At 37.1% G+C, this 13,661-nt stretch overlaps 1 protein-coding gene across 1 annotated transcript in view; it reads left to right on the top strand.

Moving 5' to 3' along the window:
- Positions 1–13,661, top strand: part of GSAP (gamma-secretase activating protein) — an 88,688-nt gene that overhangs the window by 29,596 nt on the left and 45,431 nt on the right. The window contains exons 9-14 of the mRNA XM_068549926.1: positions 2,303–2,407; positions 2,649–2,708; positions 3,655–3,698; positions 4,627–4,712; positions 11,751–11,828; positions 13,247–13,324. Coding sequence (XP_068406027.1) covers positions 2,303–2,407; positions 2,649–2,708; positions 3,655–3,698; positions 4,627–4,712; positions 11,751–11,828; positions 13,247–13,324 — 451 coding nt within the window. The remainder of the gene's footprint in view (positions 1–2,302; positions 2,408–2,648; positions 2,709–3,654; positions 3,699–4,626; positions 4,713–11,750; positions 11,829–13,246; positions 13,325–13,661) is intronic.

Here is a 13,661-nt window from a genome sequence, read left to right as displayed (position 1 = left end):
ACAGATTTTGCCAGATTGCTTTCCAAAAAACTTGTAACACTTCAGTTTTGCAATCAAAGTATAAAAGTACCCTTTCCCTCTATCCATACCAGTAATAGATGTACTTGCCTTTTAAAAAATCCAATTTGATGCATTTAAGTTGATATCATTATTATTCGAGGTTGTGTTTCCCTTAATATTGATGAGTTTGAGCATCTTCTTTGCTTATTGGCTATGTGAATTTGTTTTTCTGAAAATTGCTTAGTTATATCCTTGTCTGTTTTTTCCTGGGTTGTCTTTTTCTTGACAATTTGTCTAAGATCTTAATATATTATTGATATTAAAATGATTTCCTTCAATATTTAAATAGTCTGCATCGAAATTGTCTTTCTCTGATTTTAATTTTAAATTATGTGAACAAAATTGAAATGGGAGATGGCATTTATTAATTATGTATCTATGATTGAAAGCATCAAATCAAGAGGTCTGGCTGGAAAATGACCAGAAAGTATGTGGCTGGAGCTCTGGGCCACTAGTGGCTGAGTGGATGGCAGGGCAAAGACAAGGCCAGTGGTCAGAAAAGGGTCAGGCCAGAGAGGAAAGACCAAGGTGCAGAATCCCAAAGCCAGCAATGAGAATTTAGAGGAGAGAGTTAAATAAACAAGTTGGAGGTCAGGAAGTGGAAATGGACACAGACGGAGGACTGGCTGGTTAGAAGAGGGGTTGGGAGCCGTGAGAGACACTGCAGAGAGCGTGAGGCCAGCAGGCACCTGTCAGAAGCCCAGGAAGGATTCTCCTGGCCAAGACAATACAGTCTCAGCGCTCCCTCATCCACATGTGCCCTTCTGTGAGGCACTTCTGCCCTCATTCTTAAAGGCTTAGATGACAGCTTCATAAGGCCATGTGCAGGTCTGTGCAATCATTACAACATCCCTACACAATAGAGGTGGTATTATAATTATCCCCATGTTTACAGGGAACACGACAACCTAGACTCACAGAGGTGAGGAGACTCTAGAGAGGGACAGAACTGCTATGTGAACCTGGTTGCCATGTTCCGACGATCATGTTCTTGCTAGTATATGCCTTTATCTGAGAGTTCCCGAATCTACTCTAACCTAAACAATTTCAGAAAAATGGAAACAAGATGGGTTCCCCAAAGTTAAGAGTCAGATAGGTACTGTACTCTTGGATCTTTTTCCAGCAAATTTGGTGGAACTAGGCAAACAAGAAATAGAGGTGTATGATTCTGCATGCCCTGTCCTCCCTTGAGTTCCAAGTTAGCCTCATTGGAGAAATCCCACTTACGATTAGAGAGGTTGAGGTATGAATATGGACCATTCTGATGTTCCCTTTTTTCCTTATTTCTTCTACATCAACTTGTCTTCATTATTTACTCATCTGTCCCAATATAGATTACCTTTGCTTGATGAGCATTTTTGAGGAAAGTGAGTTCTTAATTCCTTGTATTACACTTATCATTTCCTTGGCAATTTACCCTTGCATACCCTACTTCATTTTCCTTCTTTTGATAAGTATTCCTTGTGTGCTTCTACATGCTAGAAACAATCAAGCCACTGAGAATATAAAGGTGTTGTAGAAGAGTGCATACTCATTGGGGTAGACTTATAACATTAATTAAAATGTAATTGTAATAGAAGCATGCCAAAGCACCATAGGAATACAGAGATGGGGAGCTTTGCCTTCATCTTGGAGGTGAGGGAAGGATTTCTACAGGAGGCAATGCCTAAGTTGGGTCTTGAAGGATGAATAGTTAAGTATTGCTGAGAGATGGGCAGTATCATCATAGTCATTGTGGAAGACATAAAGGTAAGAAGCATGACCAAAGACACATGAAGAGTTTATGGCAGATCTAGGATCATTGCCCTCAACCCTCCTCTCCCAGGCCTGAGTTTTCCCTTGGCCAAACAGTCTCTACCTTTGGTGGTAAAGCCCTCCAGACTGCAGATACCTGAGTGGGTTATGTCCAGAACAGGGAGCTCTGAATCTTGTGTTAGCCCAGCTGTTGGTTTGTGGTAGGTGTGGCCTTGCCTTCAGCAGCCCCAGCCTGTCTGCCAAACTAAGAATAAAAATAAGATAGTTTATTGCAGAGTGTTTGTGAAGAGCAAGTAATGAAATGATGCCTTAAATCTTTTTTGGAAAGACTTTCCATGTGTATGTATTGGCAATAGGGGCTACTAAAAATAAACTGTGGAAGTATTTACATGTATTATAAAGACAGAATAAGCAAAATAATTTTGAAACCCAGATATGTTCTCCTTTAAAATAGTTATTTATTTCTAAAATCTCTTTGCCTCCTTAGGTAATTAAAAATTCTGGCCATCTCCCGAGAGAGAGAGTAGCCGAAGATTTTGTTTGGGCTCAGTGGGATATGTCAGAGCAGAGATTATACTACATTGATCTGAAGGTAAAAACTAGTCCACTGGCCCTCCTTTTTGTGAGAGTATTTTAATTTTGACATTATTGTTATTGTAATTTATTAATTACTTCATTTTCATTGATGGGGCAGTGGACAAAAGTTGATGAAAAATAATGAAAAGGTTTTCATTACTGTTTGATTTTTGGCTGCTTCCTTTTCTCTCTCTCTTTAAACTAGTGTTTTTGTTGATTTTTTGTTAATTTGTCACTTACTCTGTTTTCTTTTTTAGAAATCGAGGAGTGTCTTAAAATGCATCCAGTTTTATGCTGATGAGCACTTTAGCTTAATGGTAAGTCCAGAAAATGATTGGGCTAAGGAAATTTTATAACCCATTGCCCCTTTTAAAGAGAGTTATTATCATAAACAGCATTTTAACATTCTTGGTCTTGTTTTTTACTCACTTGTATGAGCAAGTAAAATAGTTCTTGCCATCTCAAGGCTTCAATTCTGTAACAAATGCAATTAATATAGATTATTAGAAGAGCACACACAGTAAGTTTCTGCTAACTGAATGCCTCATATTAAAGAAAAATGGGTAAGAGTGAGTATCAGTAGGAGGTAGTAGGCGTGGTTAATAGTAGATAGCTTTATGTGATTATGCGTCATTTGATCCAAAAGAACATGTGATGGTGGATTGAGTATAAGGTAAAAAGTCAATGAGAGGGTAGAGTTCAATCAGTACAAATCTAGAACCACTCCTGGAAAAGCTATTTGGAGTGCCAGCCTTGTAGTGAGGAGTCGCAAATATCTTTATCTGTGATGGACAGAACATTATTATTCTTCTTGACTAGGATTAATATTGGTATCTAATACAGATTGATATCATACCATTACAAGGATTTCATTTACTCCTCCTACCCCCTTTTTTGGACTCGCTCATTCTCTTTCTAAAGACACCCAGTCCTTCCCTCCTTACGTGATCATCTGTGTCTTGTAAAAGTCTACTCCTTCCAATTGGCTAATTATAAAACCCATTTATGGTAGTCAAATCTGAAGCAAAGTTTGCCTTTTGAGAAATAAATACACATCAAGCTTGTGATGTATGTAAACTCCAGAATGTTCCCAGTGGGCTTTCTGTCTGTGGATTTGGGGGATATCCTCTGAAGATAATGCTGGTTAAAGGAGCTCTTCATCATTAGGCAAGCACAGTGTTGTCAGGTTTGCACTGGTTTCCAGAACTATCATCACTTAACTAATGTCATTTTTCACATTGTTTTCTCCTGATTTTTTGACAGTTTGAAGCACCCTTGGACGTATCATTAAGTGATTCAGGATTCAAGTAAGTTACTCATAGATTACTATTAATTTTTATAGACACTTGTCAGCAGAATGATTATATAATATTTATACCTAATCTATGGTATGCAGATAAAAGGATAGTTTGATATGCTGTGTGTGGGGGGGGGTGTCATCTTTTCTGTTTCTGTTCTCTATAGGGAATATAAACAATGTTATCAAGCATGAACACAGGGTTTTTCCATGGAAAGTCAATCATATTGATTTTTCTTAGTCATTTATTTCTGTAGGGCGTCTCCATTTATTTTGATCTATGGAAGTGCTCTTCTCCCTGTGATTCAATAAAAGCATTCGATGAGTGAGAGAGAGAACTACGTTTAGAATCAAACATCAAAACCCTTTTCTTGTTGCCATCAAAGAGGATATTGCAGGTTGATCCACTTATAGCTCAGCTGAGTCTATTGCTTTACTTTTTTTCCTGTTTTCCTTTTTACACAAAAGGCGAGGTTTTTTCCCCCCAGATTATTTTATGTGTAGTAAAAACATGAGACACTTTTGAAAAAATAGACACAAGGCTATAACTGCACAGAAGAAATGAAAGTCTTCTTGAATTAATGGTAATCCCAAACTGTTACATATTTCACTACCTTTATTTCATCATATATGAATATTCAGTTCTGTCCATTGTGAAACATAATGTCAGCATTACTCTAAAATCAAAAAAAATTATAAAAACGTAAGTTGAAAGGAATATATATTTTTTTCTCTATTGCCAGGCCATGCCATTTATGTAACATGTATTTTTAAAAATTACTGTTTTATAGTTTTTTTTGTTTTGTTTTGTTTTAACAAAAAGACATATTATCTACTGGAATTTCTCGAGGACATGCCTCTATTTCTTTGGGTAAATTATAGTGATTACTCACATCCTTTATGAGGGAACTTATTTGTAAATGCATTTATGTTCTTAGACTTGTCAACTTTGGATATGATGATCTTCAAGACCAAGAGAAATTATCCAAACACCCAACCTTGTGTGTTTTTACCAACCATACAGGTAGAACCGTGTTGTATTTATCAATTTACTTAATTATACTTGATTTCCATACATTTAGCCATTGTTTAGCTATACTGATCCTGAAAATAAAATATAATAGGGCCACACTCTTACATAAGTGATTATATGGATATTGACATACCAAATTACCTTCTCCACTGTAATTTTATACATTTGCTGTCTGTATAAAAGAAGCCACAGTCAGATTATTGTTCTAATAGTTTTTGTATTATTGTTCTAATAAAGGGGATAGATTCATATTTAATCAAGCTACATTTTCTCACCTGCTCCATTTTTAACAAATGGCATACGATGATCGGGATGCTTTTTGTGTCAGGCTTACTGATGTTTGGGTTCTAAACCTATGTGCTTAGCTGCTTTAAGAGCCATGCCATAACCTGAGCTGACAATCAGAGCTTCACATAAAGTTGTTAGTGTACAATATTCCATCTCTTAACACCTGTTTATTGTAGATAGAGAAAATAGAGAGGGGAAAAAAAATGCCTGAAAATGAGAGGAGAGGAGTATGATTACAGTCAATCAATCTGGTGGAAAAACTGCTCATTAACCATAATAATCATCTAAATAATCAACTCTAATAACTAAATCTCATAGCCATTTTTAACATCCCAACTTGAGTGGACAGTTACCACTTAAGTAACGCTTAGACTAAAATTGCTTTCCTTTAAAGCCAAATTATGTGGTATTCATCGAGCTGACACTTATGGAGCACTTACTGTGTGCTGGGTATTGGGGATACAATGGTGAGCAAAACTGACCTAAACCTTTTTTAGTAGAGAGTTACTATTCAGTATGGATGTTAGACATTAAATAAGTGCACACGTAGTATTTGAATAGAGTCATGGTACATTTTATGAATGAGAACTACAGGAAGCCATGAGAGCATATAACAGATGTTTAATGGAAGCTACTAATATCTTCAAATATGTTCTAGACCAGCCAGTACATTTCATTTTACAGAATGAAAACTGAAAATTGCTTCCTTTCCCACCTCACTCCTTCAAAATCCATCCTATAGTTTTTCTGTCCATCCAGGGTCTCCCTCAGCCTTGTGAGTCCCTCTATAAACCAGTCTTGGGGAGTTTAGGGCAGGAAATGATATTTCCCTTGAGACTTGAAGGATGTATATGAACTAAGAACAGGGTGACTGAAGTAGAGTGAGCAAGAGGGAGAGTATTGCGAGAGAGCGTTGAAGAGGTAGGCAGGGGCCAGGTTGTATAGGGCCTTGCAGACCATGGAAGGGTTTTAGGTTTTATCTTAAGAGTCATAAGGTCATTAAAGTTTTTTTTTTTTTTCTTATGGCAACCTTTTATTTTGAGAATGCTCAAGTGTACAGAAAAGTTCAAGAATATAATGAACATCCATGTACCTTTTACTTAAGTAATCATATCATTCACAGTGCTTTATCATTTGCTTTATCATTCTCCTCTTAAATAGATAGCATTTTTTTCTTTTTGACTAAATCATTAAAGTAAGTTGCAGCCACCATGATACTTTACCACTAAATAGTTCAGCATGTATCTCCTTAGGTTAAGGATACTCTTACATAATCTCATTTCCATTATCACTGAAAGAAATTAGCTACATTAATCAGTAAACTATTTCATATTCAAATTTCCATAATTGTTTTTTTAAAAAGTCCTTTTCACATGTATGTATATATGTGTATGCATATAAATGAATAGATACATGTATGCATATAACTTTTAAAAGATTCATGCGTTACATTTGGTTGTTTTGTCCTTGCAGTGTCGTAACGTAGACCGATTCCCACCTCCTATCTTCTGTCCCTTTTTTTCTCTTTTCACAACATTGACATTTTGAAGAGTCCAGGCTATTTGCCTTGTGGAATATCTCACATTCTGGATTTGTCTAATTGTTTCTTTGTGGAAGTATTTAACTTCTTTCTCTTTCCTTTACATTTTCTGTAAGTTGGAAGTTAGGCCTAAAGGGGTTGTTAGACATAGGTTAAACATTTTTGGTAAGAATATTTCATAGGTCATGTTGTGAACTTTATTTGCACCAGATCAGGAAACGTATAATGTAAGGATATCCTACTGTTAGTGACGCTAAGTTTGGTCATTTGGTTAAGTGGTAACCACTGCCTGTCTCCCTTGTAAAGGTACATTTCAACCTTTGCGTTAGTAATCTGTGAGGTGATACTTTGGCATTTAGTTACTATCCTATTCCCCAACAACTTTTCATCTGGTGGTTTTAGGATCCATTGACAGTCCTTCACTGAAGTGTTCTAAGTGGGTAGTGACATGATTAGATATGTATTTTGAAAAGATCGCTGTGGCTGCTGTGTGAAGAATAGTTCAGAGGAGGCAAGAGAAAAAGTGGGGAGATGAGCAGTTAGGATAAGGTGTAGTCATATATTTGAGATGAGAGTGGCTTGATCTGGGATGGGCAGTAGAGATGGAGAGAACTAGGTGGGTCTGAGATAAATTTTGGAGATGGAACTGAGGAGACTTGCTATGAACTAGATGAAGAGGAATGGTTCTCAGGTTTCTGGCACAAGCAAATGGGTCAACAGTGGTGCCATTTACTGAGGTACAGTGGTTTTGGTGGGGCTTAGAAAGGGAGATTGTGAGTTTTGTTTTGGACATGTTAACTAAGAGACGGAGCTTAGAAGGGGAGTCGGGACTGGAGATGAATAAGTGTGGAAGTTGTTAGACCATAGCTGGCATTTGAAGCCATGGGAAGGGTAAAGGGTCAAAAGGGAAGAGGTTTAGGAATTAGATCTGGGAGCTAAAATATGTAAAGGTTAGGTGGAACATCCAAAGAAAAAGGAAAAAGTATGGGGAGAGAAGAGGAAAACCAAGTGAGGTGTTATAGCAGCCAAGAGCAGAGGGAGTTCCATAAAAGAGAGTGACTGTTAGTAGGTGGTGAGAGGTGGAGTCCATTGGGTATAGCTTCATGGAGGTTACTGTGAGTAGTTTGTGCTGGGTGATTGAGGTGAAATCTTGATTGTGATGGGTTAAGTGTCATGTGGGAGTTGAAAAATTATAGCAGCATGTGCAGGCATGAGAGAGGCAGCAGCTGAAAGGGAAAGTGGGATTTAGGGAATATCATTTTTTGAGACAGTAGGGACTCTAGTATGTTTGAATGCTTACAGGATATTTAGTGGAAAAGAAAAGATGACAATACACAGCAGAGAGGAATGACCAGTAGAGCAAATTTGCTTAGAAGGTGGGATGTAATGGGATCCAGAGCTCATGTGGTGGGACCAGGGTAGTACTTGACTACCTTGTACTTGACTTTAAATCTGTTGGATATAAATAATCATTTTAGGATTTTATTCTATGAAGCTTTTATTCCTTCTTATTTTATTCCCATAGGAATTTCTCATGAACAGTAGCAGCTTATAAATAGGCTATCTATGACATATCTTAAGAAATAAAATGTTAGGTTAATCTGGCACGAGATGTGAAAGAGTCTGTTTTTTCCTTTCTCAGCAACATCTAGGAGAATAGCAAATGAGCCTTGCTTTTCGCAGTCAGCTTTGAAATAGAAAAAATAAGCCTGTTTCAAATGGGATGCTTCCAGATTTACAATGAAATAAACCAGAGAAGCACCCTTTTGCTTTTCAACTAAGAAGTTGTCAGTTCATATTTTTCCCAAATTACTTTTCAGAAATAACTTTTTAACCTTTGTGGTTAAAACAAACAAATACCTACTTCAGCAAAGTAGGAATAGAGAAGGGAGCAAATAGTCTAATCCCTATATGGCTCCCTCTATAATAGGGAGCTTAATTTTCCACTGGTGTGAAGAACAGAAAACATGGTTCATGAAAAAAATATAGGTATACTCAGAGCTTTTTACAAACTCAACTTATTTCAACTATTTACATTAACGCTGATGCTGTAATAACATTGGATGTTCAATTGTCACATATTGGTCATCGGGAGCTACTTTGTCCTTTCAGCATTACTTTTCACATTCTTGAAAGCATCTTTGTTCTGAATTTTCCTGACCTAAGAAATGATATCTGCTACCTTCCAGGGAGTTAGAGGTTAAAATCTGGAGGCTGCTCATGAGAGTTGGTGATAGGCAAAAGTGCTCTGCTAATATCAGGACACTTATGTATTAAGATTACGAGTTTGTATAGATTTTTCTAATAAATTTTTTACAAATCAGGGACCTCCTAAAGAATTGAAGGAAAGAAAATACACTCCCTATCCGATAGTCAACCCTGAAGCTGTACTTGGAGTTCTCCTGTGTGTTCTAAGTCCATGGTGGCTGTAATTCTTTCTTGTGCACCACCTACTGGGAGGTAGCGAGGGGTGAAAAGTGTAACTTCTCCTTCCTGTACGTATAATTGCAAGAGTTGCCCTTCACAAGTTCCCAGAATTAGGCCTGTGTTTTAGCATTTTATAGAGCCTTTTACAATGAGATAATTTCCCTTGGAAAACTTTGTCCATAATAGCTTTCATTGTCCAAATGGTTTCCCCCAGGCTAGCCAACTTTGAGATGTTATCTTCATCATTGATGAATATTCATTACACATCTCTGGATACGCCATTAAGAGCATGCTTTGTTTTTTCAAACTCTGACTTCCCCCAACTTGTAAATAGCAGCAAAATTATTCTGAAATAATAATAATAAAGCAGCTAACCTTTATGACCAGCTATAACTTCTTTGCCAGAGCTTTATACATATTACCTCATTTAACACTCACATTAGAACCATACGAAGGAGGTTCTCTGTTTTCCTTATTTACAACTGAGGAAACTGAGGCTTAGAGAATTTAATTAATATGACTCAGGCAAATTTAAAAAATACTGATGCCTGAATCTCACCCCAGAGATTCTGATTTAGTTGATCTCAGGTGGAGCCTAGGCATCTGTGGGCCCAGGTAATTTTAATGTACTTTCAGAGTTGAGAACCAGTGCTCCAGAGCTATGCTGTCCAAGAGGGTAGCCACTAGCCACATGTGGCTATTTAAATTTAAGTTATTAAAATTAAATAAAATTTAAAAGAAGTTCCTCAGTCACACTAGCCATCCTTTAAGTGCTCAGTAGCCACATGTGGCTAGTGGCTACCATATTGGACAGCACAGATATCGAACATTTCCATTATCAAAGAAAATTCTAGAGTTGGGACAACTTTGCAGAGCCTGTGCACAGCCCATTTCCCCTTGTTGTGTCTTTTTTTCCCCCTTTGTGATTGGGAGGCGGGGCTAAGCCACAACATAACTATTTGGAGATATTTGCTTATGAGATCTGAGTATGGCTCTTGGTGTATGTAATTAGGTTAGTTTATTCTACATCTCACTTTAACTTTCTTCAAAACAAGGAAAATGATAACCTCAATTCTCTAAAGGACGGTGTGCAGAGGATTTTCCTAGAATGGAGGTTATGATCTTCCTTATATTTTTGATGTTTCACGTTCATTCCTCAAGGTAGATTCCTAAAAGAAGAATTACTGGGTCAACAGGTGTGAATATATTTAATCCTCGGCAAAACTGTTTTTCAGAGAGGTTGTACTAGTTCACTCTTTCATTACTATTATTTGAGAATGTTCTTCCTACTGCTCCATTGACAGAATTGGTTATCATTTTTAAAACTTCGCTAATTTGAAAGGAAAAATGTGGTGCCTTGTTTTAATTCTTATTTCTTTATTACTAGAGAGGATGAAGTTTTAACTCCGTTTGCTAAAAATGCCTGTGATCATAGAACGTAAAAGAACAGGATAAACCAGTAGGGTTTTTGCTGGTAGTATGTTTACTGTATAAAAGTAGTCAAAGTGGTACAGAGGACTTTTGTAACTCTTATAATTACTATTTTTGTATCTGCTTTAGTACAGCATTATTTTATTCTTAGCGAGTCTGCTGTAATTTTAAAGAAAAGGTATTATCATTGTGTGGTCATTAAGCATAACAGTAATTTTAAATCTAACAGAATTGTTACTTTTTTATCTGATAAAGTTATTCTTTTTTGTTGTTTTGTGTTGAAAATATTGCAATGAAATGACTTTCTAACAATATATGGCAGTCTTAAAAGTCATTAAAAGAGTCACAAAGGATAAATATTATAACGAAATGCTTAAATATGTCCTTAAATAGCCTTCTGAGGGAAAATGGGCCTTTTTTTCCTACCATGATTTTTGATAAAGGAACTCTAGTGGAGTATGGAAGAGGAAATACTGCAATTCACTGAAGTAGAATAATGATTGAGTTCACACAGCTAGTTAATATTCGCTCTGGGACTAGAACCCAGGTTTCCAGGCTCCTTGTCAAGTTCCTTTCCACCCTGGAAATCTCCTATTTCAGGTGATCACATAAATGCTAGCATTAGAATAGAAGTATCAGTTTAAGCATAATGCCCTCATTTGTAGGTCATTGATGGACTTATCTAGTCTGTCCAGGTGGGAACAGCTGCTAGAGGTGATGGACAGTTTTACACATTGAAGCAGGTGGAAAGGCTGAGGTTGTTCTGGAGTGGCGGGCTAAGTGAGGGGTCAGGGCTCATCTGGAAAGGCCACTCTATGCCAGGAGCTCTACTCAGTGACCCAAATATGGATGGGGACAGGCTCACACACCACACTTGCTCTTGTTGCCCCAGTTTGCTTTCCATTCTAGATAAAGAAGAACACTTGAAACTTTCTGTAAATAGGAGACACATTTTTGATAAACTGAGATCCATAGCTATTAGTAATGGCTGGAAAGCAAGCTAAACAAGGGCACAGGGGAGTATATGTATGTAAGGAGAATCTCGTGAAGCTTTGTAAACTTTTCCAGGTTCCCATGATTTCATACACAGAAATCTCTCTCTCTCCATTTTCTTAGCCTTCAGTAACCTACCACAATAAATTGCTTATAGTGTGTGCTGAGTAATTGTTGAATTGAAATTTCTTAGCAACTTGTTAATAGTCCATTTCTAGAATTTGGGAATAATCTATGAGGTAAATTGGGGCTGAACATCTAAAGGAATACCAGTAAGGTTAAGTGGCTTAGGAAACTTTCTATTTGTCTACGATTCTTTTAAGCTTTACTAAATACCTTCTTCCTTCTAGGAAGTTTGTGTGTATGTTACTGCCCGAACTTTGACTCTTGGGAACAAATCACGTATTCAGTGCTTTACTTTCATAAAGGTACTTTTCATTTATTTTTTTACTTTTACATAGTCATTTTTTCCAAATAGCAGCAAAGTAGATAGACTTTAAAGTCTTATAACCTTGTAACAAATTCAATCAGTACATTGTATATCTGTATACCTATATAATACGTATTTCCTGAAGAAATTCATGAATGATGAATATTAAGTTAGCTAATTATTTTTATATTACATTTTAAATAATATTTTGTAATATATTTTTTTCTTGACCTGTGTCTTTTTTCTAAGCCTGTAGACCAATGCTAAGGGATGTATTTGCCCAAAATGTGTGTGTTTGCTTTTTTATTATTACTAACTGAAAGGTACCAATAGATTTAACTTACAAAGGTACATAAAGTTTTAGTTAAAAGCTTCCATGGTCTCGGTCCTTAACAGATCTTAGACCTAAGATACATTTATTTCATTTCATACATCTGTGGCCCAAGAAATTGATATGTCAACAGTCAGTCTTGGGGACAGGAGTAAAGTGCCCAAACTTTTCTAACTCTGGAGTTGGTCACAGAGTGCCCTTTAATAGTTTTAGCCTGAACCATACTAAAGAGTATTTATTTCACTTGTTTAGTTCCTTAAAATTAGTATTTATATAGTACATACTGTGGGAAGAGTTAAATTGCTTAAAATTAGAATTTTCAAAATAAAAAAATATTTATGCCAGGTCACACCAGAGTTTATTCTGCAGGAGTGCCTAATAGTACCTTCAGAAGTTAGAGATTAAAAGAGTTGAATAACTTAATAATGAAGAAAGTAAAAGTAAATTCAGAAGACCTATATATATGCTTTAATAGTACAAGTCTGATATTTGTGGAACGTTTTCATACATTTTTCTAATGATTAATCTAATGATTAAAGCCAGAAAATAAAACTTTTCTGAAAGTTTTATTAAGAGCTAATAACCGTGATTAAGAGTTAGAAGAGTGGAGAGTGAAGCCCAACACTACACTGAGTTTAGTAGATAGTCTAACACCCTTTCTGAGTCACAGTGAGATTCCTAAGTGATTCAGAGAAGCCTCTGAGGGCCTTAATGACTGCAAGAGTGTGGCAGTGAACCTTGAGGCACGAGGGCCAGTGAGCCACCTGCTCTCCTCCACCTCTTGGATCCTTAAGTAGATTTCTTCAGGTCCTTCTATCCCAGCACAACCCACCTTTTAAGGTCTAAGATTATCCATAAGCCCAGAACAACTACTGGCTTGTGACTGCACTCAGGTGATCCGCCTTCAGTGCTGATTTTTGGAGAATGATGGGGAACCATGAGCTCTAGGGCTCCGAAGACACTTGCTTTGTCAGTTTCACAGTTACTAAATGTGGAGCGTATGTCATGGAGTCACTGCCTTGGGTGGAATTCCAGCTCTTTGTTTCTTAACATCCTTTCTCTGGCTTCATGTTCTCTCTCCACAGGGCACAGCAAGACCTTCACTGCTACTCTTGGGCGTGTTGACTCACGTGTGACAAAGGGCATTACTTTTCTCAGCCTTGGTGAGTGAGAGGCATAGGCGTCTCTCTGCTCTGTCTCTTCCTTCCAGTACATGTTATGCCTCATTTTCCTCATGCCTCTTTGGGACTCAGGTTGTGATGACTGTGACTGACCTTTTTGAAGCCAGATAAGGGAAGGTTTTCTCTGGAAACCCCCCCCCCAACCAAAAAAAAGCCTTTTGGCAGGGGGGCGAGGTGATGTATCTCCTTTCTTAGGGAACCTAGGCTGTGGGCTTCCTTATGTTTTTAGTAGCAATCCTAAAAAGCCATTTGTTAGTATAAAAATGATGACAGTGAGCGAGAGGTTTCCTAAAAGCCTATGAGAAATAATATGTGATGT

This window comes from Eschrichtius robustus, chromosome 8, assembly GCF_028021215.1.
Source record: "Eschrichtius robustus isolate mEscRob2 chromosome 8, mEscRob2.pri, whole genome shotgun sequence".
Classification (NCBI taxonomy): Eukaryota; Metazoa; Chordata; class Mammalia; order Artiodactyla; family Eschrichtiidae; genus Eschrichtius; species Eschrichtius robustus.
Note: the sequence above shows the minus strand (reverse complement) of the source record. Positions and strands in the feature narration are given on the sequence as shown.